Source organism: Pecten maximus, chromosome 9, assembly GCF_902652985.1.
Source record: "Pecten maximus chromosome 9, xPecMax1.1, whole genome shotgun sequence".
NCBI lineage: Eukaryota > Metazoa > Mollusca > Bivalvia > Pectinida > Pectinidae > Pecten > Pecten maximus.
This window is the reverse complement of record NC_047023.1, coordinates 32,962,696-32,988,388: the sequence shown is the minus strand read 5'-3', so window position 1 is coordinate 32,988,388 and position 25,693 is coordinate 32,962,696. Positions and strand designations below refer to the sequence as shown.

Here is a 25,693-nt window from a genome sequence, read left to right as displayed (position 1 = left end):
TATCGATGTCATGGTGAGCAATATGCTGATGCTTGCATAATGGAAAACGACAGATTCGGGGGAGGTTCCGTTATGGTATGGGCAGGGATATCTCTAAGATGTTAAAACACCTCTTCTGGTTATTGATGGTAATCTTAAGTTCTTGATTGGCCACCATACAGTCCAGGCATGTCCCCAATCAAACATTTGTGGGACGAGCTAGACAGGAGGGTTAGGAAGCACGTCAACGTCCCATATAACATTGCTCAATTCGTGCAGGCCCTTATTCAGGAAATTCTTATTCTTTTACCGATAGTATAATGTTACAGTATAAATCTTAACACACTACTTCTCTCGGCAAGGAAGCCTTTCCAGTGTACATCTATATTACATATATCAACCTTTTTTTTGCACTCCCCGTTATAAGAACATATACATGTATGTTAATTGATTTGTTCCAACTGGGATATATATTTGCATGCCTGTTGTTGCATTTCTGTGTACATTATCTTGTATTGTTCATTTTAATTTCATCCGTCGTAGAAATAGCTCTACTGACACAAAATAAAAATTCTTGTATCTTGTATTAGGCCAAGAGGTTACTTCACAAATAATAGTTCCACCGTATACAAATAATTTTTATTTACATTACAAATTATGTAAATAATTACAAAAAAATTACATTGACACAGTGTAGAAAAATTTGAGGGAATTGGTAGTTCTATTTCGGTAATTAAAGATGTTAACTCAGCATTCGAAACAACACAATTAGTCCAAACATTAAATGTCATATCCCTAGCAAATTTAAGACAAAAGAAAAGGTATTTGGATTTAGATAAATAAAGAAAACTTGGAATTCTTATTCTTCAGCGTCTGTTTTTTCTACAGCAAAACTTTGATCAGCTTTGACAAGTCCACTGTCGGCAATGACAACATCCTTTTCTGGCTTATCATTGGCTCCAGTTTTGGTGCTTTCAATTTTCCTCACAACACTCTGCAATATGTCAGTATTAAATATGCTAAATAATATATTTTTAAATGTTATGAAAGAAACACAGTTGAAGATCAAACTTTGAATTCAAACAACAGGATCTGAAGAGCACAGGTGTAACTTTGATGTAATCTTTGATCAATCTAAAATCTAAATCTAAAAATGTTATGGTAACATTCGGTCATATTGTAAAAAAAAATATATAATGTTGTTCAATTTGTTTGATTTCTACAGGAAATTAACCTGCTGAATTAGAACAGTCTGAGCCAACACCAAGAAAATTCTCATAATCAGACTACCACTGTAAATTTCTCAAAAATAAAAATAGCACGGGAGATAATTAAAGATTTCCAATATGTACATCTCATTAAATACATTCAATCATTGTCTATCAATCTTGGCAGACAGCATCATAAATGAGTATATATTGTCATATCTTACCATTCCTGAAATAATTTTTCCAAACACAACATGTCTACCATCCAGCCAGGGAGTCTTTTTAGTGGTTATGAAAAATTGGGATCCATTTGTGTCCTTGCCAGCATTAGCCATTGACAACCATCCTGAGCCATAATGCTTCAGCTTAAAGTTCTCGTCTGCGAATTTTTCTCCATAAATGCTCTTTCCTGAAATTTTCAAAGCAACCATTCAAAATGCAATAAAATGATCAAATTCACTTCTAATTTAAAAGAAAGATGAGAAGCTCAAACGTTTGGAAGCTGCATGGTAATAGTGTAAAGTAGTAATGTATGTAACATGTGGTTGTATGAAAATATACAGCGAACAATTCTTATTTTCTATCAATCATAATTACTCTATGTAGGAGCATCTACTGAATTGATTTAATTCTTAATAGCATAGTTTAGAAAATGGAACAAATCTGCAAAATTAACAATTATTTTACAATTACCATAGGCAACATTGCCATTTTTCAAAGTTGGTCAGGTCACCCAAGTTTGGTAGATACTCTTTATATTATCTTAATGTGAAAATAAGTTCAAACTTTTTGTTTAATAACAGAAAATGATTCAAAAGAGATGTAGTTTGTATTTAACCTACCTCCTGTTCCATCTCCCCTCGTGAAATCACCTCCCTGAATCATGAAGTCTTTAATAACTCGATGAAATTTGCTGCCTTTGTATGTGAATTCTTCCCCCTGTACAATAAAAGAAATGCATTCAATTGATCCCCTAAAATGATCAACTGGTTGATCGACCAGGTTTATCATGCACAAGTAACCAACTGACCATAAAATTTACGAACATTTTATTGTGAATCTATTTTATATCATTCATGTATATATAAAAATTATTTACTTGTAAGAAATGCAGATTTTTTCAGCAATATTAATTAAATAATTTTTTGTTTTAAACTTCAGAAAAAAGGCCGATTACATAAAGTTCACTTGGTAACCTCTCTTCTTCCCATCCACTTAAGAAGCTAAAAATGATCAGGAATTCTAGGTTACCTTAATTACACTTTGTGTCAAGTATTCTTAAACCACTGTTTCAGGAGTCAACATTTTTTCATCAAAATTCCACTTACTTTTTTTGTTCAGAATATAATGAAATCATCTTTCATGTATCAAGGGATGAATTTTTTTAATAGCTGTCACAACTCTCAAGTGACCTTGAAGATGATGGGTCAGACAGATTTTTGTAACATTTTATCTCCAGTGATCACGAGTATAGTGGCCTTTGAAGAAAACATATCATTACCTTTGTACTCATTGCCAACTGTTTGAAATTTTCAGCAGTTTTTGGTACAGTTTTACCAAACAATCCAATTTCAATTCTTCCAGCAGGTTTGCCCCCAATTTCTATGTCAAAGAAAACCTATTAAGAACAAAAACATTGATACTGAAAACAAAAGTTATTACTGAATTTTATGTTTCAAAGCTACATTGTACATCAAATAAATATGAAATTGTTAAGATACAATACACACGTAAACACATCAGCACATCATAATAATATACATTTAGATACCCTATTTACAGTTAATGATCATCAATGTACTACATATACTAGTCTAGTCAAGTGTTGTGAATATAAACAGACAAGGTTATATTATAATTATATTAGTACCAATGTGCTGTACTATTTTACATCAAAAATGTACTATCAATTATATAGTGGAACTTCGTTAACTCGAACTCGGAAAACTCGAATACCCCGCTTAATTCGAAGTACTTCATCAGTCCCTGCCGAATTCTCCCTGTGGGCCTTTTATCTGACACCCAAAGTGGGTCACGTTTAAAAGGGGGCTTTTATTCCTATAACACACAATCAAATGCTCTACTTTCAGTTCACAACTACTTATTTTCAGAAGTATGGACGTTTTCTTTACTTAAACAAGTGTCACTATCTGACATGAATTTGAACATAAAGAAACTCGAACATGATCGTCAAAATTTTTAACAAAAAATGTAATGACAATATAGAAATCAACAGCTGAGCACAGTGCAGATTAAAAACAGGCATGCACAGGCTCACAGGAAAATTTACTTACAACATCTGTTACTTTAGGTCCCTTCGCCTTGCCAGCTGACATTAAAGCTGGTAAAATGAGCAGGACTAAACATCCTATTCCTACCCCTGCCATAACTACAAATTTCCTGCGACGCAAAGCGGCTACAACTTCCCGGGGCGTCAGTTTGTCGTCTTAGCCGGCCACTTCCAATACCGGAAGTGTGGTGGCAAACAATGGGGTAAGTGACATGTACGAATTTGATTGGTCAATACGCGGCTGTCTATTTTAACCAACCGAACTTAAACACGAGAACTTATAATATTTAGCCTGAGCCTAATGCCCCAAAAGTTGTCATATCCGCTATGGAACGCACAATTAACAGAATAATTAAATAATTAAAGATAGGTTTAATTCAATTAGAGATAGGATCAATTCATTTAGAGATACTTAGGCCTACATGTAGGTACAATTCAGTTAAAGATACAAAATGTAGGTACAATTCTATTAAAGATAGGTACAATTCTATTAAAGATAGGTTTAAATACGATTAATTGAACCTATCTTCAATTGATAATTGAATCTATCTCTTATTGAATTGAACCTACCTCTAATTGAATTGAATCTATCTCTAATTCAATTCAATTGTACCTATCTTTAAATAATTAAATATAGGTACAAATAATTGGACCTATCTTCAATTAAATTGAACCTGTCTTCAATTAATTGAACCTATCTTCAAATAATTGAAGATAGGTTCAATTAATTGAATATAGGTTAATTTGGCGTTCCATACATATCGCCCCAAAACTGATTCGCCCAAAAAGTTGCCATAACGCCCCATTTCACATTTATGTGTGAAGTCTGTCTGTATCAAAGAGCGTCTTTCAAAGTTAATGTAAATAGCAAATCGAGTGATAATTTTCCAGAATGAAATCGCTATTATGGTGCACTTAAACGGGAGTAACTTGAATAAATCATTGTTTATATGTATCATGGCTATCCATGGGTCTTGATTTTGACATTTAATTTGTTAAGCTACCTGTTAATTTCGACAAAACATGCGTAAAATGCAAGTTTCAGGAGAACAATTAAAGCTCACGTGGATCAGACATATTACGCAAAATAACCATGTCGTTATGCTCACAAGTGTCTATAGCAGGTAGTGCGAGCGTTTGTTTGGCCAGATTCTTCTCTATATAAACGTATAAACATCGATTGTCTTTTGACTTTGACAAGCAAATGGCGGCTGTCAATTAAATAAACAGTTATGACATAAAGGGAGGCATTTCAATCTTCAAGAACGCTCTTATTATAGACACATCACAGGGGATAACCTGATGCGGGTAACTGTAGTTACCACATCCAATATGGCGCAGGGGGGAAACGGCATGAATCATCAATGTTCTTCAACTTTATATGGCATTCTGAGTAAGCGTATAAAATATAATAATTCTTGGTGTATTTTGTGTAGTATAGAGTAGAGTTGAATAATGACGAATGCGTAGATTGGTGGTTCCTCTGTTTATTGATGCAGGTAGGTATATGTTGTGTCCGTTCGCAGACGGCTAAGAGCGACCTGTCCGTGCAAAACACGGTCGAAGGACTGACGTGTCCGTGTGCAAAGCACGGGAAGGAATGGCATTAGTATGAATCGAAGGCTACTCTTTTATAATGATCATGATGTGCATCGGCCGGACAGATAGATTTCCCCTAACTTAATATGGTTATGGGGTTCGTGACCTGAAGTCTACATGTAAACACCACATTAATTAGAACTACACGAAGATAATTGGATACAACCAGTATTACATAAACATGGTATAGATAACATCAGATTTCAGATTTCAGATTTATTTATTTACACTCAGACACATGACAATGTGTTACATGAGGTACATTTATAACGACATTCTTTGACATGACAGGATGGACAGATATAATATATAAATTATTACACTTTTATAGTTACAAATAGCAGTGAAATGCTGCAGAAACTTATATTGCAATACACATGAGGTACATGTATAACGAAATTCTTTGACATGACAGGATGGACAGATATAATATATAAATTATTACGCTTTTATAGTTACAAATAGCAGTGAAATGCTGCAGAAACTTATATTGCAATACACATGATGTATATGTTTCCTTAATTACCAGTAACAACTTATTAATATGATAGAGAGGACACATATAATATACATGTTGTATAAATCTTTCATAGTCCAAGTCAACACTTTACGATAGTTACATATATTACAGCAAAATAATACAATCATTTATACACATACGGTTTGTTAAAGCTTCATAATAAAAGAGATATTTTTTTAAGAAAAATGGACAATCCGTTTAGAGCTCGTTTGTTACATACTGACAATAGGCCTTTCATTTTCATCTCATTTGGATTTGTACGAAAATAATTTGGAATATATTTATTTTGCAAATTTTTAACTAGCTCATTTTTACAAGAAAACAGATAGTGATATTCATCTCCAATACTTTCTAAACATAGGTTACATATTCTTTCTTCTTTCGGGATTCTTTGCCATCTACCCGTTTCAATAGGGAATTTAAAATTGCATGTACGTATTTTAGTTATATATAGTCTATTATTTTCTGACAATGCTGTCAAATATTTTTCAAGACCAAATTGAGATTTACATATTGAGTAAAAATCGCCTCTTGAAGAGTTATCTATTTCTGAGAACCACTTTTGGATAAATTGATCTTGGAGTCTCTGTTTCAGTTGATTTTTAAAGAACAATTTATTCATGCTATATCTATTTTCAAAAATAAATGAAAAACCAGATTCATCATATATGTTTTTAACTTTGTTGATCCATTTAAAAGAAAGAGTTCCGGCGTCATGCAGTTTAATTGCTAATTTAAGTAGAATACTACTAAGTTTATTTTCATTACAAAGAAGACTGTTCCAAAAACGAGCCATTCTAAGTTTAATATTCAGTTCTAGTGGGAAACGACCCAGTTCACCATATACCATAAATGATGGAGTACTTGATCTCACTTTTAGCACTCTTTTGCAAAATTTGAGATGGATTTGTTCCAATGCACGCAAGTTTTCAAATCCCCATACTTCGGATCCGTATAACAAGATTGGTTCAATTACAGTGTCAAAAATATGGAGTTGTATATCAATAGGAATAGCATGATTACGAATTTTTTTATACAATGCATACAATGACTTTTGTGCTTGTTCAAGTAATTTATCCCTTGCTTTTGCAAAATTTCCATTATAATTAACAACTACACCAAGATATGAAAAACTATCTACAATTTCAAGTGTTGCATCCTTCAGACGAAATTCAAGGTTTTGGTTACATTTGCGTTTACTGAAAATCATGACTTTTGTTTTGTCAACATTTGCTTTCAGTTTCCAAATTTCACAATATCTCTGGAAAATATCCAGTGCTTTTTGTAGCCCTTCTGGAGTTTCTGCAAAGATTATGGTATCATCAGCGTATAGGAGTACAAAAATTTCAACAAAAAGATGTAATTCATTTGAAATTTCATCTGCGATTTTGTGTAACGGATCACTTTTCATAGATTTAAAAAACATTTCTAAATCATTTATAAACATAGAAAATAATATGGGGGAAAGATTTTCCCCTTGTCGTACCCCAATTAAACAAGGGAAATATTCTGATATTTTTCCATTGTATTTAACACAAGACTTGATATTTTGATACATATTTTTTATAACTTTAAGGCATTTACCTTTAATATGACATTTTTGCAATTTCGTCCATAGCCCAGCTCGCCAAATTGTGTCAAACGCTTTTCTGAGATCAATAAAAGCACAGTAGAGTTTCTTACCACTATTCAGGTATAATGTAATCAACATATGTAAAATAAAAATATTGTCAATTGTTGAATGATTTTTCCGGAATCCAGCTTGGCTAATTGAGAGTACATGATTATGCTTAACAAAATTATTTAACCGATTATTTATAATAGATGTAAATAGTTTCCCTAAAGAACTTATAAGGGTAATTGCTCTATAGTTATCGGGATCTTTTGGATTCCCCTTTTTTTTGTAAATTGGTTTGATTATACCAATAGTCCAGTTTTCTGGGATAATTCCCGTATCCATGACAATATTAAAAAGTTTACAATATATAGAAATCAACTCTGGGGATGAGTGTTTCAAGTATTCATTTAATATATTATCTATTCCTGGCGCTTTACCATTTTTCAGTTGTTTAATTGTTTTTCTAACTTCATCTTCTGTAATTACGCTATTTAATAAATCATCATCATCATCATCATCATCATCATCATCATCATTATTTAAATCATCATCATCATAATCATCATCATCATCATCATCATCATCATCATCATCATCATCATCATCGTTTAAATCATCATCATCATCATCATCATCATCATCATCATTCAGAGCCTTGAAATACTGGTACAGTGAATCTAATGGTATATCAACCGTCTTATTCTTCACTGATGAGAATTTGTTAATAGTTTTCCAAAATTCTTTCGAGTTGTTTTTTGACAAAGAACGAAGTTTCTTACAACACTTTTCTTGGAATTTCCTATAGCTTATTCGAAGCTGTTTTCTGTACTCGCTACCTTTTTTATTCATATCAGTTTTATTAATGGCTGACTTGTTAGTCTTATATTTATTCCTACTTTTGTTAAAAGTAGTTCGTGTCAATCCACATTCTTTATCAAACCAGGGTTTACTCCTGTTTGTTTTTTGTTTATGTCTTATCGTCTGAGACAGAAATACTTTATTGGCCGCCCCTGTCAGAACTTGACAAATACCGGTGACCACATCATTGATTTGGTCAATATCAACCTCATCATTGATAACCAACTGGTCTATAGAATTTTGAACTGCACGCAAATTTACATTTTCATTCAAATTTAAGGCTTCTACAAATTCGTCTTTTTTAGATATATCAAATTTAACATTTTTAACTGTGTAATACATATCAGTATCATTTACTATCGCATTGGCTAAGCACGACATATTCAGAATACAATGGATTTGGTTATGTACATCTGAAAATAAAGGATTAAAGTCACATATTTCAAATTCAGAGACTAGTCTGAAGGCCGGACTACTTAATAGGAGATAATCAACTACACTTATGTCCTTACATGTCACTCGGCCTACGTGTTTATCTTTACCTATTCGACCATTGGCAATATAAAGAGACGATCTTTTACAGAGTTCAATTAAGAGATTACCATATCTATTTGGTCTGGCCTTGTCTTCACTATATCTTTGTAAGGAAATATTTTGCTCAATCAATTCGTGTGCAGAGTACAAATTATCTACATCATCGTTTCTCTCCATTACATTTAAAATATCAAATAATCCTTCATCAGGTAATATATAATCAGGTATTGTAGAAGTTCTACCATTAAAATCTCCAAACAACATCACATTGTTTTTACCATTCCCATAATTAAGAAGCTCTTCTTCTATTTCTGTAAAGGCAGTTTCTGATGAATAAACAGTATTTTCCGGTGGAATATACATACAACCGATTAAAATATTTGAGCTAGCATTTGCTATCTGTTGAGTTATTTCACACCATTGAACAAATTCAGAATCAGATTGATAAAATTGTAAAATATTTGACAAGCTGGATTTATATATTATAACAATACCACCGGACTTTTTCTTACATTTCTGTCTGTGTTTAGCATGGAACATATAACCATCTGGTAAGTTAATATCATCAAATACATCAGTTTTGGATTCAACACATAATATTAAATCATATTCAGAAATTAAGTTGTGAAAATCTGGATTAAGTAATTTAGATTTTAAACCACACACATTTAAGAAGCATAAACTTAATTGTTTATCATTAATTGGTTCCTTAAGAACAGTGCCTGAGTGACTGTCCTATTCACGATTTACTGGCGGTCGAGGGTCGTGGTATGGTCGAGGCGCGTAGTGGGGGACATTGTTTATATATAGCGTATCGTAGATCAGTTTTGCTTTTTCACCCCTACGTTTAGCTTCCCTTAGCTGTGGAGTCAACGCAGATCTTCTCTCGACGATCTCAGGAGGAAATTGTTGAAACACCGTGAAATGTCGTTTATCGCGGAGTTTCTCGGGTACGGCCCTCAGCACGCGCTCGCGATCTGAGTACTTGGAAAACCTCGCGATTATCCCCGGGGGTTTACCGTCGTTTCTCCTCCTCAACCTATGGACATTTTGAAGTGGAATGGTCCCCGCGTCATCTATCCCCAGTTCCTGATTTATAAAAGTTTTTAAGACCTGCTCGGTGTCTTCAGGTTCATTGCACACGATCCCATTAAAAATCAAATTATACTTCATCGAGTGCGTTTTTAATTTAAGGAAATCTTCCTTCAAATGGTCGTTCTCTTCCATTAGTTCCCTGTTTCTATGTTCAAGGGCAGTGACTCTATTTTCGATGTCATAATGGTGGCTTTCCTCCTTTTCCAGTATACAATCATGTTTTTTGACAGTTTCTTTTAACGAGTCAACTTGCGACATAATGGTTTCAATTTTCCTTTCCAAATTCACAAATTTGCCATTTATAGACTCCAAAAGATCAAGTTTGGGTAATTTTTCCCCTATAAATGAGTCCATTTTACAAATTTTGTCACTCAGAATGTTAATATGTGTAGTCATCATCTGGAAAGCTAGGTTTGGAATTTGAACAGGGGCGGGAGCTGGAGGCACCGCCGCTGAAGCAGACTGTGGAGGGGGTTGTTTAGAGAACCGAGGTCCATCTAATTACTGGCAAATTAACTAACATGTGTACATGTAGATATGATTATTTAGGTTCTATGTATAATTATATAAACTTCTACTGAACATATTACAGTACATTTATCGATAGTTGGTTCAATATAAATGTAATCTGAAGTGATGAGTTACCGATAATATTGGTGTAATTAAGCTGATATTAACATCGGAAGTTCCAAATCGCGATGATGCGGGTATCTGCCGACAGAGACATAATATATGTCTCTGCTGCCGATGATGATGCGGGTAAAGTTCTAGTATTACGGGTTTCATACATCCACAACCGTAACTAGAAGATACTTTTTTGTCATCATGAAAGTATCCCCTTTATATATATGTACTTGACATCATCTTAAAACAAAAAAATTAACATGAATAAAAATATTACTCAGACAGAAAGTCTCTCCAATCTATGTTAGAAACGTTGTTAATTAGTGATAGGTAAAAGATTTTTACTTCATGATGTTTCCCCTTAAAGTGAAACAGATTTTAATTTCCGTTATGTTTTATTTCCATTATGTTTAATTTCCTCGAAGGTAAAATGAAAAATTATTTCCATTATATTTTATTTCCGTTATGTTTTATTTCCCTTATGTTTTATTTCAATTATGTTTTATTTCCATTATGTTTTCTTTCCATTATGTTCTATTTCCATTATGTTTTATTTCAATTATGTTTTATTTCCCTTATGTTTTATTTCAATTATGTTTTATTTCCATTATGTTTTCTTTCCATTATGTTCTATTTCCATTATGTTTAATTTCCTCGAAGGTAAAATGAAAAATTATTTCCATTATATTTTATTTCCGTTATGTTTTATTTCCCTTATGTTTTATTTCCGTTATGTTTTATTTCCATTATGTTTTATTTCAATTATGCTCTATTTCCATTATGTTTTCTTTCCATTATGTTCTATTTCCATTATGTTTTCTTTCCATTATGTTCTATTTCCATTATGTTCTATTTCCATTATGTTCTATTTCCATTATGTTCTATTTCCATTATGTTTTATTTCAATTATGCTCTATTTTCATGATGTTTTATATTTTCATTGTGTTTTATTTCAATTATGCTCTATTTTCATGATGTTTTATATTTTCATTGTGTTTTATTTCCATTATGATTCATTTCCATTCTGATTTATATCTTCAGTATAAACCTTTCGCTTAATACCAATAACTGTGAAAAGATTTTTTTTCCTAACATAAAAAAAATATTGAATTAATTAGAAATCATGTTTCAGAATCGCATTCATTATTAATTTTTAGAAGTAAATAAGATAAAATAACTAATTTTGACAAAGAAGATATGTTGTTAAAACCACCAAACACTATCCAATGTTATGTCAACAAAGAAGCAGTGTGAGTAAACTTAACTATGCCACGTTCTTATCCCTTATCATAATGGAAATAAAACATAAGTAAAAGTAAATCATATGGGAAATAATATTGATTTTACGAACAACAAATGGAGTAGAGAAAAGGTTTCGAATTGGTCAGAAATTAAACACCCATACTTGGTTAATAGATGGACTAGTCCATATTTGATTCATGAGATCGAGTGGGTGTCCTATCAACTCAACAGCAGCATTTGCATTATGTTTTATTTCACTAAAGTGAAAAAGATTTTAAAAGAAGTGAAATAAAACATAAGTGAAATAAATTTGAAGCACATTTTGATAAATATTAAATGTTAAAACGGTTTGCTATAGATGACACATTTTTTTCAATAATAAATTTAACACTTCCCCTGAATCAACATGTATTTTGATTTCAACAACCACCAAACGACAACAAAACGCACACTTAACTTAAAAAAGGTGTATTCTGTGGTATTTCATTCTACACATTTGTGATAATTTCAAATTTCATGAAAAAAGTGTTGAATACATAGAATTTGGAACAATTGGATTTTTTTTTCACACGGGGGCGTAATGAATGAAAATTGAGGCGTAATAGCTTGGGGCGTAATAGCTTTGGGGTGGAACGTCTGACACCCGTCCAAACGGTTAGACCACTTGGACTGGTGTTTTTTCGCTCATATTTCGCTCAGTTGACATCGTTGTAAGCTAGCTAGCTTGTGGAGATGTGTTTATGTTGTTTTCCCTCTAATGGATTGGTGTACACCGACGCGTACTATTCGACTTCCGGTTGCTCAATATTTACACTTTGTACATGTACAGTTATTTCATTAATTAGTCACTTGGTTGGGGTTTTTTTCCAAGTAAACACATGTAAATGTACGTTGTAGATCAATATTAAAAATAATGTCTCAGTTGATCTATTTACACATGTATGTATTAGTATTTCTTGTTTAAAAGATAAAAAAGACAACCTTTCCTTCATTCGACTGATTGAATAGTTATCCTTAACTTGATTGATTGAACCAAAGTAACACTTTGGGTAGTGAGAAACACAGGGATTCATATAGTTCTTTCCTGTTAGAAACACTTTCCTTAGAGAGTTGTAGTTATTTTGTTTTTGTTTTTGTTTTGTTTGTAGAATGTTGGCCGAAATTTAGCTGGGTGATGGTTCCAATGCTTGTTGATTCTAGATTTGAAGGCATTTATGGATGGAGCACTTATTACTTCTTCAGGTAGAGAGTTCCAAATGTTTATTACTCGATTGCTGTAGAAGTTTCCAGTTTTGTTGAGTCTGAATGGTCTTTTGTATAATTTTCTGGAGCGCCCCCTGGTTGTGGTTCGACCTGTTTCATGAAATAGCGTGCCAGTTTCAAGAATATCCAATTTGTTGAGGATTTTGTATGTTTGGATGATGTCCGCCCGCTCTTTGCGATATTCGAGTGTTGGTAATCCTATTTCCTTGAGTCTATCATGATAAGAAAGATGTTTCAGACTTGGTATTCTCTTTGTTGCACGTCTTTGGATGTTTTCTAAGATGATTTTGTCTTTGATTAAGGCTGGTGATGTTACTGGTGTTGCATATTCTACAATCGGACGGATTAAAGTTTTGTATAGTGCCAGAAACATACATGGTCTCATGTATGAGAATGTCCTGAACATTAAGCCAGTTATCTTGCTTGCCTTTGAGCTAACTGCGTTTGCATGAATGGAAAATTGTAGATTGTGGTCGATATTCACTCCCAAGTCCTTTTCTGAGTCAACTTTTTGTATTGGTGTTGTGATGTCATCTTGTTTTATTGTATATATATTGTTTCCTTGATTCTGGCCAATCTCTAAGTACTTGCATTTTGCTGTGTTGAGCTGCATAAGCCATGTTTGTGTCCAGTCACACATACGGTTAATGTTGTTTTGCAAGTCTTGTCTGTCATCTTCAGAGTTTATCTTTTTGTACATCTTAGTGTCATCAGCAAATAGTTTGATGGTACAGTTTAGCATGTCTGGCATGTCGTTGACGTAGATTAGGAAGAGAGTTGGCCCTAGAACACTCCCTTGGGGTACCTTGGTGTTGTTCGTTTATGAAATAAAGATGGACATGGTGATTTTATATTGCTTTCAGACGAGCCTTAGCAAAGACTTTCAAGGCATGTATTGACATTTGCAGGTCCGTCAAGATGTATATTTGAAATTTTACATTTAAAAACTGACGAACCGGTTTGTCCGCATAAGTTGTGCAAAACCGGAAATGGGGGCAAATGAAAACCGAAAGTAGAGATCGATGGTAGAGCAAGCATACAACACAACAAATATGGACGGAACTGTCAGATTTTTTGTCCTCTCCATTTTCAAATGCATTTGAGAAAAGTTTTCCCTTTCTGAAAACATTTTTTTCATTTCAAACTCCAGAAATACATTTTCTAGATATTATTCCCGGAACATTCTTAGCCTCTGAATTTATTGTGTTTAAAGCATTTCCGGTATATTTTGTTTATGGTTTTTAACTAGGCCTATCGCGGCATGGCTTCGTTTATTCCCTTTGAGAGTATACGAGTAAAAGATGCGAAGAGAGAGGAAAAAAGGAAAGCGAGAGCTGTCGTATTAGAACAGGTAAAAACTGTTAAACTCAGAATGATCTACCTGCCAGACGAGATATAATATCCCCACTAATAGTACATGTACGTCTATCAGACTACATCAGATCAGTCTCGGATGTTCATGTAGTCCGAATTTTCTGACGATCTTACTATATACCTATATGTAGATACCAAAGTCTGTGATGATAATCACGTTGCCTTCTCTACATATTTTTTATCGATTGTAACACACCGCACTCAAACAGTAGTACTTGATGGGAAACACTCAGATAAAATACCAGTTACATCAGGAGTACCCCAAGGAACCTGTTTGGGACCCATTCTCTTCCTCATCTACATAAATGACTTACCAGATTACATTAAACACAGCACCCTCAGACTTTTTGCAGATGAAAGCATCATTTACAAAACAATACACAACATCAATGACGCAACCAAACTACAACAAGACATATATAGATGCAGCAGGCAAATGGGAACACGATTGGCTGATGACCTTTCACCCCGACAAATGCAATATCATATCCACATCCAACAAACACACGAAAAATTAAATACCCATACAAACTCCACAACCACACATTACAACAAGTAGATTCAAGCAAGTACTTAGGCATAACATTACAGAACAACCTTAAATGGGACACGCATATAAACAAATCACATCAAACGCAAACAAATCACTAGGATTTTTGAAACGGAACCTAGAAATAAACTCACAACACATCAAAGAACATGCATTCAAGGCCATTGTTAGACCCAAACTGGAATACTGCTCCTCCATATGGGTCCCTCACAACACAAGTCAAATAAACCAGTTACAAAAGATACAACGCAGAGCAGCGCGATATGTACAAAACAGATACCACAACACAAGCTCAGTACAAGACATGCTATACAACTTAAATTGGCCATCACTACAAACAAGAAGACTACAAACAAGACTCATTCTGTTCTACAAAATCATACAGCAACATGTATCGATAGAATGCAGCAACATCCTTCACCCAACAGACTCTAGAACCAGACAAGCACACCCCTACACTTACAAACACATATCTGCTACCAAGGACACATATAAATTCTCCTTCTTTCCTCACACAATTACACAATGGAACCTCCTCCCGGTAGCAGCAGTACAGTGTACCACACTAAAAGGCTTCAAAGTACACATAACAAACTCAGTCCTTGAACCCCTCATAAACAAACACTAGGTCAACAAAATCTTTTTTTTTATCCTTTTAACCATACTAAAAAAAAAACAAAAAAACTCTTTATCTTTTTAATCTGTGCACCCAACTCCACGAAATCGTCATTATTGACGGAAGGGAGTTAACATAAGAAGAAGAACCGTTTTCCTCTTTTGACAATTATATTAAACTCGTTGAAGTTCATCATTTGAAATAGAATAATAATACATAATAATATATCTAAATCTTCTAAAATAGTTGTTGTATATCTATATACATATACATGTACCTGCTATTAGAATATATAATAACTATTGACGCCCGACAGCTTTTTTTCGGAAGGTGTTAAAACAAGGAAATTCGTCAGAAAGTGAAAACAGTTAAAATGAATGTTGTTTATTTATGAAAAAAAATAGCCATAGACCTTTAGATGGCTCTCAGTTTGATACAATTGCTGTGCCAATTAAGAGCTTAAACTTGATAAAAAATGTCAATGTTTCTTAATTAAAGAAAGTTCCAACAATTTATTTATGTTATTTCAAGGCAAAGAAAGACCATGAAAAAGCTGAATGGAGAAAAGAACAAGCAAAACTACGTGGAGAAGACACATGGATGTTACCAGCGATTCAAAATAGACTTGATAAAGAAGTAAAGGTATCTTATAAAATGTTGAATAACAATTTTCACATGTTTTAACTAATATATATGTCTGCATCTATTAATTTAATCAATTCAGCAGAGACTTTTCAATTTGATAATAAGTAAACAATATGATGTAGATGGTTTAGGTAGCCAAGGACTGAAATAAGCACCATAAAACCTGTTTTATTTGTATAGTAAATAAAACTCCCAAAATATATTATACTTTACATGTACATAGTAGTAAGATGAAATCTTCTAATACTGTATAGAAGATTCTGGTGTTGATTGGTATCCATTGATATCAGAACCGGTTAAACATATATTAATCACATAACATTGTACACAAGTTTTTGAGAAATATGAGTGGTGTATAGTTTCTGTTAATTCTGCTGCTCTGTTTCAATCATATTGTTGGATATTAAATCAATTCACATCTTTCTGAACTGTGGGTGTACACAGTGTATATATCTGATATTTCAGGAGATGGAAAAGGTGAAGTCCAAAAAACATAAAAAAGAAAAGAAAAAAAAGAAGAAGATGAAAAAAGAAAGGAAAAAGAAGAAAAAAGACCAAAGTGACTCTGACAGTGATCTTTCATCTGATTCTGTAAGGAGTGTACATCTGTACTGTTCCAGTATATTTTTGTGTTTTAGTTGACACTCTGGGGCTTTCATTTGTTACATTACTCATCATCATGAAACTTCACATACTCGTTATATATTTTATATAGATTCTTTTTAAAAATTTTACATGTACATATTTTATATTGAACAAACACTGAAATCTTCACATGTCAAAACAGAAATCACTTCAAATACGAGCTTTAGAGTGATTTTGATTATGATGCTTTGTCATTATATGTAATTATAAATATATGCCTATCTTGTTAATTACCAAAAATTTCAGGGTTCGATCTTTCCTGTCACAGTGTGATGTTTCAGCTTATTATTATAATCAAATGCCAGAATGTCTGAAAATGGCTACAATATAACAATGATTTTGCAGTATAGATTGATGTAGAAGAAATTTTCAAATATTTAATAGGATGATGATGCAGAGAAATGGGTTGAGAAATCAAAAGAAAGAAAGAAATCTGTGCAAGAGCAGGCAGCAGCTGTTAAAGGGCCACAACTCCAGGTAAAAATGAACACCTTATTACATGTGCAATTAAACCAGCTTTATTTATAAAGATTGAATGAATAAAAAGTTTTGTTCAAATCATTACAAAACAATTTTAATTGACACATCCTTGTAACTAGAAAATATTGCAGTGTTTAAGTAGAAAAACTGTGCAAAATGAGGTAAACATTGAGAATTTGGATATTCATGCTCAAATTAAGTGGATTGCTAGATTATCTGTATTTCCCTGGTTAGGGAATTACTAGTCTGCTATTTAAGTTTCCTGAGATGAGTCTGGAAGAGTACACAAGAGAATATTCTCTATGATTCCTAATCAGCCTGTTATCCAGTGAATTTGACCGAAGATTGATAGTTCATAATTTACAATTACGCTACATCATGAATTGAAAATGGCTCAGTAAAATGGCTGCCTCCCTCCACATTTTGAATTCAAAACTTATCAAAATGTAAGTTTTTTTTTTAGTTTTGTGATAAAAAATACTTTTAAAATTGTTTTCATTGTATATAAGACTTAATGAAACTCATCAAAGCTTGCAAAGTTATAAGTCTTCTAAAAACATAAAACATAAAATCTCTTTAATATGAAATGAAGGCTGGTTTTAACAGTGCAAATTCAAAAGATTTCGTACTACGATTGAAAAAAATTAAAAAAACATGTTTTTCAAAATAGCATTGAGATGTTCTGTCATAAATATCTGTATATCTGACAGCGTGATAGTTGGATGGAAGCCCCCATGGAGTTGATTCCTTTGACATCACGACAGGAAATCAGGGAGCGTATAAAACAGGATAAGGAAGAGAAAGAGAAACAACAAAACCTTCTGGATCAGGTACATATTCAAGGATTGCCTAGTTTTGCTACATGGCTACGTTAACTTTAACTACATTCAGGCATAGTACATAGTAAATGTTGCCATGTAACAGCTGATTTTAATGAGATGGTTCTGTTTTTATCTCGTTGAAAGTTCAAATGACTGACCCTGATCTACTTTTAGGGTCACAGGGTCAAAGGTGTGTGAATATCTAAACTTCTCAATAACCAAATGGCCTAAGGTAACAGTATTAGGCCAGTAGCATGCTGAGGTGGTGGGCTTCCAAATTTGTTCAAATGACAAATCATGGCATACTTTCAAGGTCACACGGGTCAAATCTGTCAAAACCTTTTAAACAACTTCTTCTGCATATCCAAAACTTCCAGGGTCATGATATTTTACCAAAAGCATGCTGAGATGAAAGCTATGAAATTTAATGACTAAAGTTGATTAACACAGGGATCAAATGTGCTTAATCCTGAAATACAATTCTTTATTTTTGTGGCAGCCTGGACAACATTCTTTAGAACTAAATCCGTATTGGAAGGAGGGTGGCACTGGGCTACCTATAGAAGAACAGAAAAAGGAGAAACCTGTAGCAGGAATGGGAGATGGAGGTTTATCCTGGATGAAGAAGGCCTACGATAGATGTGTCCAAAAGGCAAAAGATGAGAACAAAACATTGGAAGAAGTTGCTGCAGAAACTTATGGGGTGTGTTTTAACTATAAGTGATTTCGATTTAATTGATTTACTTAATGCTTTTCATTCCTTTTAAGAGTACCATCATCAGAAGGCGGGCTGTTCGTAGTCCACCATCCATTTGTCTGCTGACAATCCGTGTTTAGAAGTAATGGGAGAATATTTCTCAAACTCCATATTTTGGTTCAATTTGGATTATTTTAGAAAGAAGTAATGGAAGGACTGGATTCTCCCCAAATGATAAGATTCTTGTTTGTTCTCAGTTACACATGTTCAACATTGGGGCTGCTCTATAGAACAGATCTAAAGTACAATATAAAGTTTGTCAATGGTGAGAGAAGATGATTAAGACTTACCTAGAACATATAAAAATCCACGAATGGTGGGTATCTAGATCCATCTCAGATCTCTTGTTTCATTTGAGGTTTGACATTTCTATCTAGCTTTATTTACAACTGTCGTTGTGAGACCTAAACCAAACTAATTCTAAAATCTATTTAGGGCAATTGATTACTGACAGCGAAATGTTTTTACTGTTTTGTCCTAGTGGCTGATTAAGAGTACAGTATATCCACTGTCGTATTACAGCATGATGAGAATAGCTGAATGTATTGCAGATACAAATGTAACATTATTTCATGATTGAATATTTTTGCAATGACATTTTCAATGAACACAAATAACTGGCTATACAATATGTTCCATTTTAGTTACTGTACTTTTGTTTTCATTTAATTAATAATGTATTTGCATTATCTGTTTCCAGTCATTGAAAGCTTTAAAAACGATGTTGGCTGATGCAGAAAAAGCAAACAAAGAGCTGAGAAAAGGAGAGAGTGAAAAGAACAGGAGATCACATTCACCAGAGTCTAGGAATAAGAGATTCAGAAAGCCACACAACAATGATAACCCCAGTGATGACGATAAAACAACATCTAGGAAAAAGAATTTCAGGAAACCTGGTAGCAGTGATGATGAACAGACATCAAATTTTCGCAAAAGGTCAAGATCAAGATCAAATGACCGGTATAGATCGAAAAGGAGATATTCAAAGTCTAGATCAAGATCAAGATCAAGAGAAAAGTATAGGTCAAGGAGGTCAAGGTCAAGGGAAAAATACAGAAATTCTTTGTCAAAAGACAGACGTAGGTCAAGATCAAGGGATAAAGATAGGAAAATGCTAAGTTCAAACTCTAGAAACAGAGGATCTGATAGGTCAAGATCACGTGAAAGAGACTTCAGAGAGAAAAATGATGCTAAAAAAAGATTCCAAAGACCAGTAGACAGTGATGAAGATGTGATAACTAAACCTAGGTCAAAGTTTATGAGGCCATCAGAAAATGATGGAGAACCCAACAATAGGTCAACAAATTCATCAGGTAGGACCTCTGAAAGGGGAGATAATTACACATCATCTTGGAGGAAAAAAGAGTTCATGAAACCGAAGCAACCTGAGGACAAGTCATCGAAACTGTCTGATGACAAACCTTCCAATAAAAGACAGCAGCGGTCTTCCTTCAGGTATGATACATCCTTGTTTGTGTGTATGCAGTACAACTGTGCACATGTTTATAATCTCGATTCCCATACATGTACAAAATGTATGTATATTTGGTTTATATTGATGGGGCTCTTCTAGTAGTAAACGGTCGCTATCACACTTCACTAGTAAAAAGACAACCTCAAGAGCAAATATATGCAAATGCACTCTACATTTATCCGTAATATGTCATCCTTGAGTGACCTTTGTTGTTGATAGGACAATAAACAATATTAAACTGAAATATCTATAATCTCAGCTTCCTGAGAAATGCAAACTTCCCTGAATATAGACCACCTTCGAGATCTTCACCTGAGGTCCATTGGTCAGATGGTCTATTAATTGAGCTGTCAAGGCCTCTCCAATATGTTACTTAAGTACATCCCTGTACGTTATGTTTATAAAGCACACATTCACTCTGGTCTAATCTCTAATGTTGTAGTCTCAAGCACCTCTTCTGAGAGCAGTACTTCGTCTGAATCTGATGACAAATCTGACAAAGAGGAGATGGTACCAAAGAAAACGGTCGTCAAACAACAAGTCAAGATTCTCTCGGAACAGGAAATGAACCAGCTTGGAGCTAAACTAGTAAAAGCAGAGCTGATGGGGAATGAGGTATTTTTCTTAAAAGTTACAACTACCAGTAACCTGAAAATAGAGCCTATACTTAGTGATTTGCTGCCGTGACAACTAGTAAAAATGGAATCAGAAATATTATTTAAATAAAAATATTTTGCCATGATTGCTGTAAACATCAGGAGAGTAGTACATCCATCTATCTTTTGGCTCTCTTTATTTTATTGCTATTTAATCTAATATTTACATATTATATAACATCATAATTTCTGCACAAATTATATAAGCTGAATGATAGAAAATGGTACTCTGGGAAGAAAAATCTCATTTCTTTCATTCACCAGGACTAGCAGTAGCGTTCTTTCATTGATTATTGTAATAATTTTCGAGGCAATGGCAGCAAAAATAAAAGCTCAGTTGGAAGCCTCCAGGAAACTGAGGGAGGAACACAAGAATAATCCACAGCCAGCAGGGGAGGAGGAAGAGGGTGAGGAGGATAATCAGGTGGTGCTCTCGCGAACTGGGCGAGATGGAATGGTCCGACCACTCCCTGACAGCCAACACCCCAGGGAGCACGGCAAACGTAGGAGGAAGAAAGAGAAGGTTAGTAATTATTTAACTTGTTTTCTAAATCTTATATGATATATCAAATATGCTGTCAAGAGATAAAATGTTTGATGTTTTTATAAAGCTGGAGTGTTAAGGCATTGACAGAATTACTAGTATTTACATGCTAAGTATCTTCAAAGTTGTTTGGAGTTTTACTCCATATGAACTCTTACTTTCTGAATGTAAGGTCACTCAATTGAATTTAAATCACATGGATTTGGTTAAGATTGTACAATATGTGCAATATACACATACAGATTCATCTATTATCAGTATTTCATGTCCTCAATATATATGTGATATTTGTTTTAGGTGGAAACTCATGACAAGACTGGAGACCGACAGCGCTACTTTGATGATGATGATAAATTTGACTTGAATACTCTGGTAGGTTACAATATTAGATATGTATCTGTTATTTTAACTTGACTGTCTGTTCATGGAGTCCTGTAGGACCTGCAGAATTAACACTTATATCATGAGTTGTTAAATAGGATAATTGAAATCTAATTTTAATAGGAAAATTTTATATACAAATTGGACGATACAACTGTAAATTCAATGTTTTGAATATCAAATTACATATGTACATGTTAAAGGTAAACTCACATCAACAGGCAAACAGCTCTAGTTATAGTTTTAAGTAATTAGCCTTTTCCATCTTGATGCCGATATAAATTAATGACTACAGGTAATGCGTGAGAAGATGGGTACAGCTGAAGATCAAAACTCAATGTTTGCTAGGCTGGCAGGAAGGGTAAGTATGATATATATATGTATAATAATAATGTACAATTCGTATCCATGTATGTAAATACATGTCGATCCAGGTATTCATATCATCTATTAGACGACTTCCACAATGATCATGTTAGGGTATCGGGTCGACCATCACTGCACCATTTAATCATTCTTTTATAAGAACGCCTATGTGGCGCAGTGGTATAAGCTGCAGGTATTTCTGGCTAGGCGATTGGGTGCCGTAGATCGTGAGTTCGAGGCCCGGTTAGGGCACTAGTCAAAAAGTTGTCTTCCTTCGTCATTTGTGTTACTATGTTATAAATCTATTTATTAGCACAATGTATCATATACACTACATGTGTTGGTGATCCGAAGATATAGATTTGAATTTCCTGTCGTAGTTGTACGAGAGAAATATGTATAATAATAATAATGTATACTTTGTAAATGTACAGGATACATTGTATATCAAAATAATGGAGATAAAGTAAAAGTTTCCTTTCATTAAATTTGCAACATTTGCTTGAATAGAAAATGAATGATAGATAACTGTGTTAAGTGTGCCATAGTCACCAAATCAGATTAAATATGAGATTGTTTACAACATGGGGGTGAAAAGTTGTCAAACAACATTAATCTAATTTTTTTCTGGTGTAAACTTTCTGTCATGGCAAACATGTGTACTGCAGAATGTTTAAAATATGGTGTTGTGTAGTTGAAGCTGGGTAAATGCAAAAATGTCGTCGGTCATATCTATATTTGGTTTGTACTACAAGAAAACCTTTAATTCTCTCAAAACTTCCTGCAAAATTTCTAGTTAAAAAATGTTTTTACTTTTCTGATCAGTCCATGTTAACAGCAAGAAAAAGTCTGATTAATGTGATATGTAACACTCACAGAATTCTATCTCCAGAGAAAAGATTTTACAATCGAATGTGTGAGGATGTAATGTTTGTGAGGATGTGTTGTGTGTGAGGATGTAATGTTTGTGAGGATGTGTTGTGTGTGAGGATGTGTTGTGTGTGAGGATGTATTTCGTTTGAGGATGTGTTGTGAGTGAGGATGTGTTGTGTGTGAGGATGTGTTGTGTGTGAGGATGTGTTGTGTTTGAGGATGTTTTGTGTTTGAGGATGTGTTTTGTTTGAGGATATGTTGTGAGTGAGGATGTTCTGTGTGTGAGGATGTGTTGTGAGTGAGGATGTGTTGTGTGTGAGGGTGTGTTGTGTGTGAGGATGTGTTGTGTGTGAGGATGTGTTGTGTGTGAGGATGTTCTGTGTGTGAGGATGTGTTGTGTGTGAGGATGTTTTGTGAGTGAGGATGTGTTTTGTTTGAGGATATGTTGTGAGTGAGGATGTGTTTTGTTTGAGGATGTTTTGTGAGTGAGGATGTGTTTTGTTTGAGGATATGTTGTGAGTGAGGATGTGTTTTGTTTGAGGATGTGTTTGAGGATGTGTTGCATGTTTGAGGATGTGTTGTGTGAGGGTTTGTTGTCTTTGCCGTGTTGTTTTTGAGGATGTGCTACTGTTAAGATGCATTACCATGTTACAATGTTATTTGTTACAATGTTATTTGTTACAATGTTATTTGTTACAATGTTATTTGTTACCTGTAGTCCGTAGAGAAGACTGATGATGAGTACCAGTTAGATGATATGTTCATGTCCAGAGCATCAAAGAAGCAGTCAGACTCGCGTACAGAAGAAAAGGAGCGCTCTTTAGCTATTGGAGGTACAGAATCATTTTGCAACTTTATTACATTTGTAGATCTCACAGGTGTGATTGTGATCCTCTCCACATATTGTGTAGTGTTTGTTACACATGAACAGTCATATTTTTCAATTTATCCTCAGAAATAGATTAAGCTCAATCTCTTTGATTTGGCGATTATCCTAATTACATTTTAGATTTTATTCCTTGTGCATTCATAAGAATGTGTGTCATTTTGGATAGATTTGCATGAATCGTTTGTCTGATGGTAGTTTTGTTCTCTGTGGCATTCATCATCCAGTAAATCAATCTCTGCCTAAACAAATTTTATATATTCTATTTCTCTGAAATCACCTAAGGAAAGCTAATAAAATTTATAAGGAACTACTAATGTGATCCTGAGGAAATATTATAAAAAACTGAAACTGCTTACTACATGATCAAATGACATGTCTGGAAGATCATCTTCTACTTTGTGCGGATAATCATGTAAAGTTTTCCGTGTTTTTTTTTCCAGAACACAGAAAAATGGCTTCAGCTATGGAAAAATGTCAGTTTTGTTTTGGCAGTGTTCCAAAACACCTAATTATTGCAATTGGAACAAAGGTAAGAAGAATGTCCTAGTATATTATTACACATGTATGTCCTAGTATATTGTAGATGTATGTCCTAGTATATTGTAGATGTATGTCCTAGAATATTGTTGATGTGTGTCCTAGTTAGCTCACCTGCCCGAAGGGCATGTGAGTTTATGCTGTGGTGCGGCGTCCGTCGTCCGGCCGTCCGGCCGTCCGGCACCAACTTTTTCATTCAAACAACTTCTTCTCAATAACCAAGAGGCCCAGGGACTTGATATTGGGCCTGTAGCATGCTGGGGTGAAGGGCTACAAAGTTTGTTCAAATAAATGACCTTGACCTTCACTAAAGGTCACATGGGTCAAATAGGCTATAATCTTCAAAAGACTTCTTCTCAATAACCAGGAGGCCCAGGGACTTGGTATTGGGTCTGTAGCATGCTATGGTAAAGGGCTACAAAGTTTGTTCAAATAAATGACCTTCATTCAAGGTCACTAAATGTCACATTGTTCAAATAGGCTATAATCTTCAATTGACTTCTCCTTAATAACCAAGAGGCCCAGGGACTTGATATTAGGCTTTTAGCATGCTGGGGTGAAGGGCTACCAACTTTGTTCAAATAAATGACCTTGACCTACATTCAAGGTCATGGGGGTGAAATCGGTTTAAATCTGTAAACAATAATTTTGCAATAGCCAAGAGCCTCCGAGACCTGATATTAGGCCAATAGAATGCTGGAATGAAGGACAAGAAAATTTATTAATATGAATAAACCTAGCTTACTATGATGTTTGAATAAAGAGGTAATCAGCATAGTATCTGTAGAAATGACCTCAATCAACTTCAAAGTTGCTGTAGAGCCAGGTGAGCGATACAGGCCCATTGGGCCTCTTGTATATTGTAGATGTATGTCCTAGTATATTGTAGGTGTATGTCCTAGTATATTGTTGAGGGGCGGGCAAAAAGGGAAAATGATGTATGTATATCTATGTACGCCTGTTTATATATTTGATATTTTAGGTATATTTGTGTATGCCTAACCACCGTTCGTTAACCGAGGGTCACTGTTTGGTGGTCCCCATGCAACATGTGACATCCAGTACTGCTATGGATGAAGATGTGTGGAATGAATTACAGGTAACATACATACAGTAAATCTACCAACTCCATGGATCAGAGATATGATTTCAAATAAGTCACTTAAATATCACTTGATGCCATTGTTTCACTTTGAGATTATTTCATAAATAAAATCACTCTTATGGATGAAGGTAATAGAGCCAACACTGTGCG

The 25,693-nt window shown here is 34.1% G+C and overlaps 2 protein-coding genes across 2 annotated transcripts in view; one reads left to right on the top strand and one right to left on the bottom strand.

Moving 5' to 3' along the window:
- Positions 1–606: 606 nt before the first annotated feature.
- LOC117334388 (peptidyl-prolyl cis-trans isomerase 5-like) lies at positions 607–3,678 on the bottom strand. Its single transcript, XM_033893981.1, has 5 exons — positions 3,482–3,678; positions 2,689–2,805; positions 2,030–2,126; positions 1,412–1,596; positions 607–973 (listed from the first exon to the last, which is right to left on the bottom strand). The coding sequence occupies exons 1-5, from the start codon at positions 3,572–3,574 to the stop codon at positions 839–841; spliced, it is 627 nt and encodes a 208-aa protein (XP_033749872.1). The 5' UTR covers positions 3,575–3,678; the 3' UTR covers positions 607–838.
- A 10,354-nt stretch (positions 3,679–14,032) lies between these two features.
- LOC117333968 (CWF19-like protein 2) overlaps positions 14,033–25,693 on the top strand; it is a 33,005-nt gene continuing 21,344 nt past the window's right edge. The window contains exons 1-14 of the mRNA XM_033893389.1: positions 14,033–14,181; positions 15,902–16,012; positions 16,481–16,606; positions 17,045–17,137; positions 17,851–17,970; positions 18,461–18,664; positions 19,419–20,253; positions 20,635–20,807; positions 21,159–21,371; positions 21,690–21,764; positions 22,069–22,134; positions 23,731–23,845; positions 24,342–24,430; positions 25,421–25,537. Coding sequence (XP_033749280.1) covers positions 14,092–14,181; positions 15,902–16,012; positions 16,481–16,606; positions 17,045–17,137; positions 17,851–17,970; positions 18,461–18,664; positions 19,419–20,253; positions 20,635–20,807; positions 21,159–21,371; positions 21,690–21,764; positions 22,069–22,134; positions 23,731–23,845; positions 24,342–24,430; positions 25,421–25,537 — 2,427 coding nt within the window. The 5' untranslated portion in view covers positions 14,033–14,091. The remainder of the gene's footprint in view (positions 14,182–15,901; positions 16,013–16,480; positions 16,607–17,044; positions 17,138–17,850; positions 17,971–18,460; positions 18,665–19,418; positions 20,254–20,634; positions 20,808–21,158; positions 21,372–21,689; positions 21,765–22,068; positions 22,135–23,730; positions 23,846–24,341; positions 24,431–25,420; positions 25,538–25,693) is intronic.

Coding starts and splice junctions, on each gene's coding strand:
- LOC117334388 (XM_033893981.1), bottom strand. CDS start 3,574: ATGGCAGGGGTAGGAATAGGATGTTTAGTCCTGCTCATTTTACCAGCT. Junction 1,597..2,029: donor GAGGGGAGATGGAACAGGAG/GTAGGTTAAATA, acceptor TGAAAATTTCAG/GAAAGAGCATTTATGGAGAA. Junction 974..1,411: donor GAAAAATTATTTCAGGAATG/GTAAGATATGAC, acceptor GACATATTGCAG/AGTGTTGTGAGGAAAATTGA.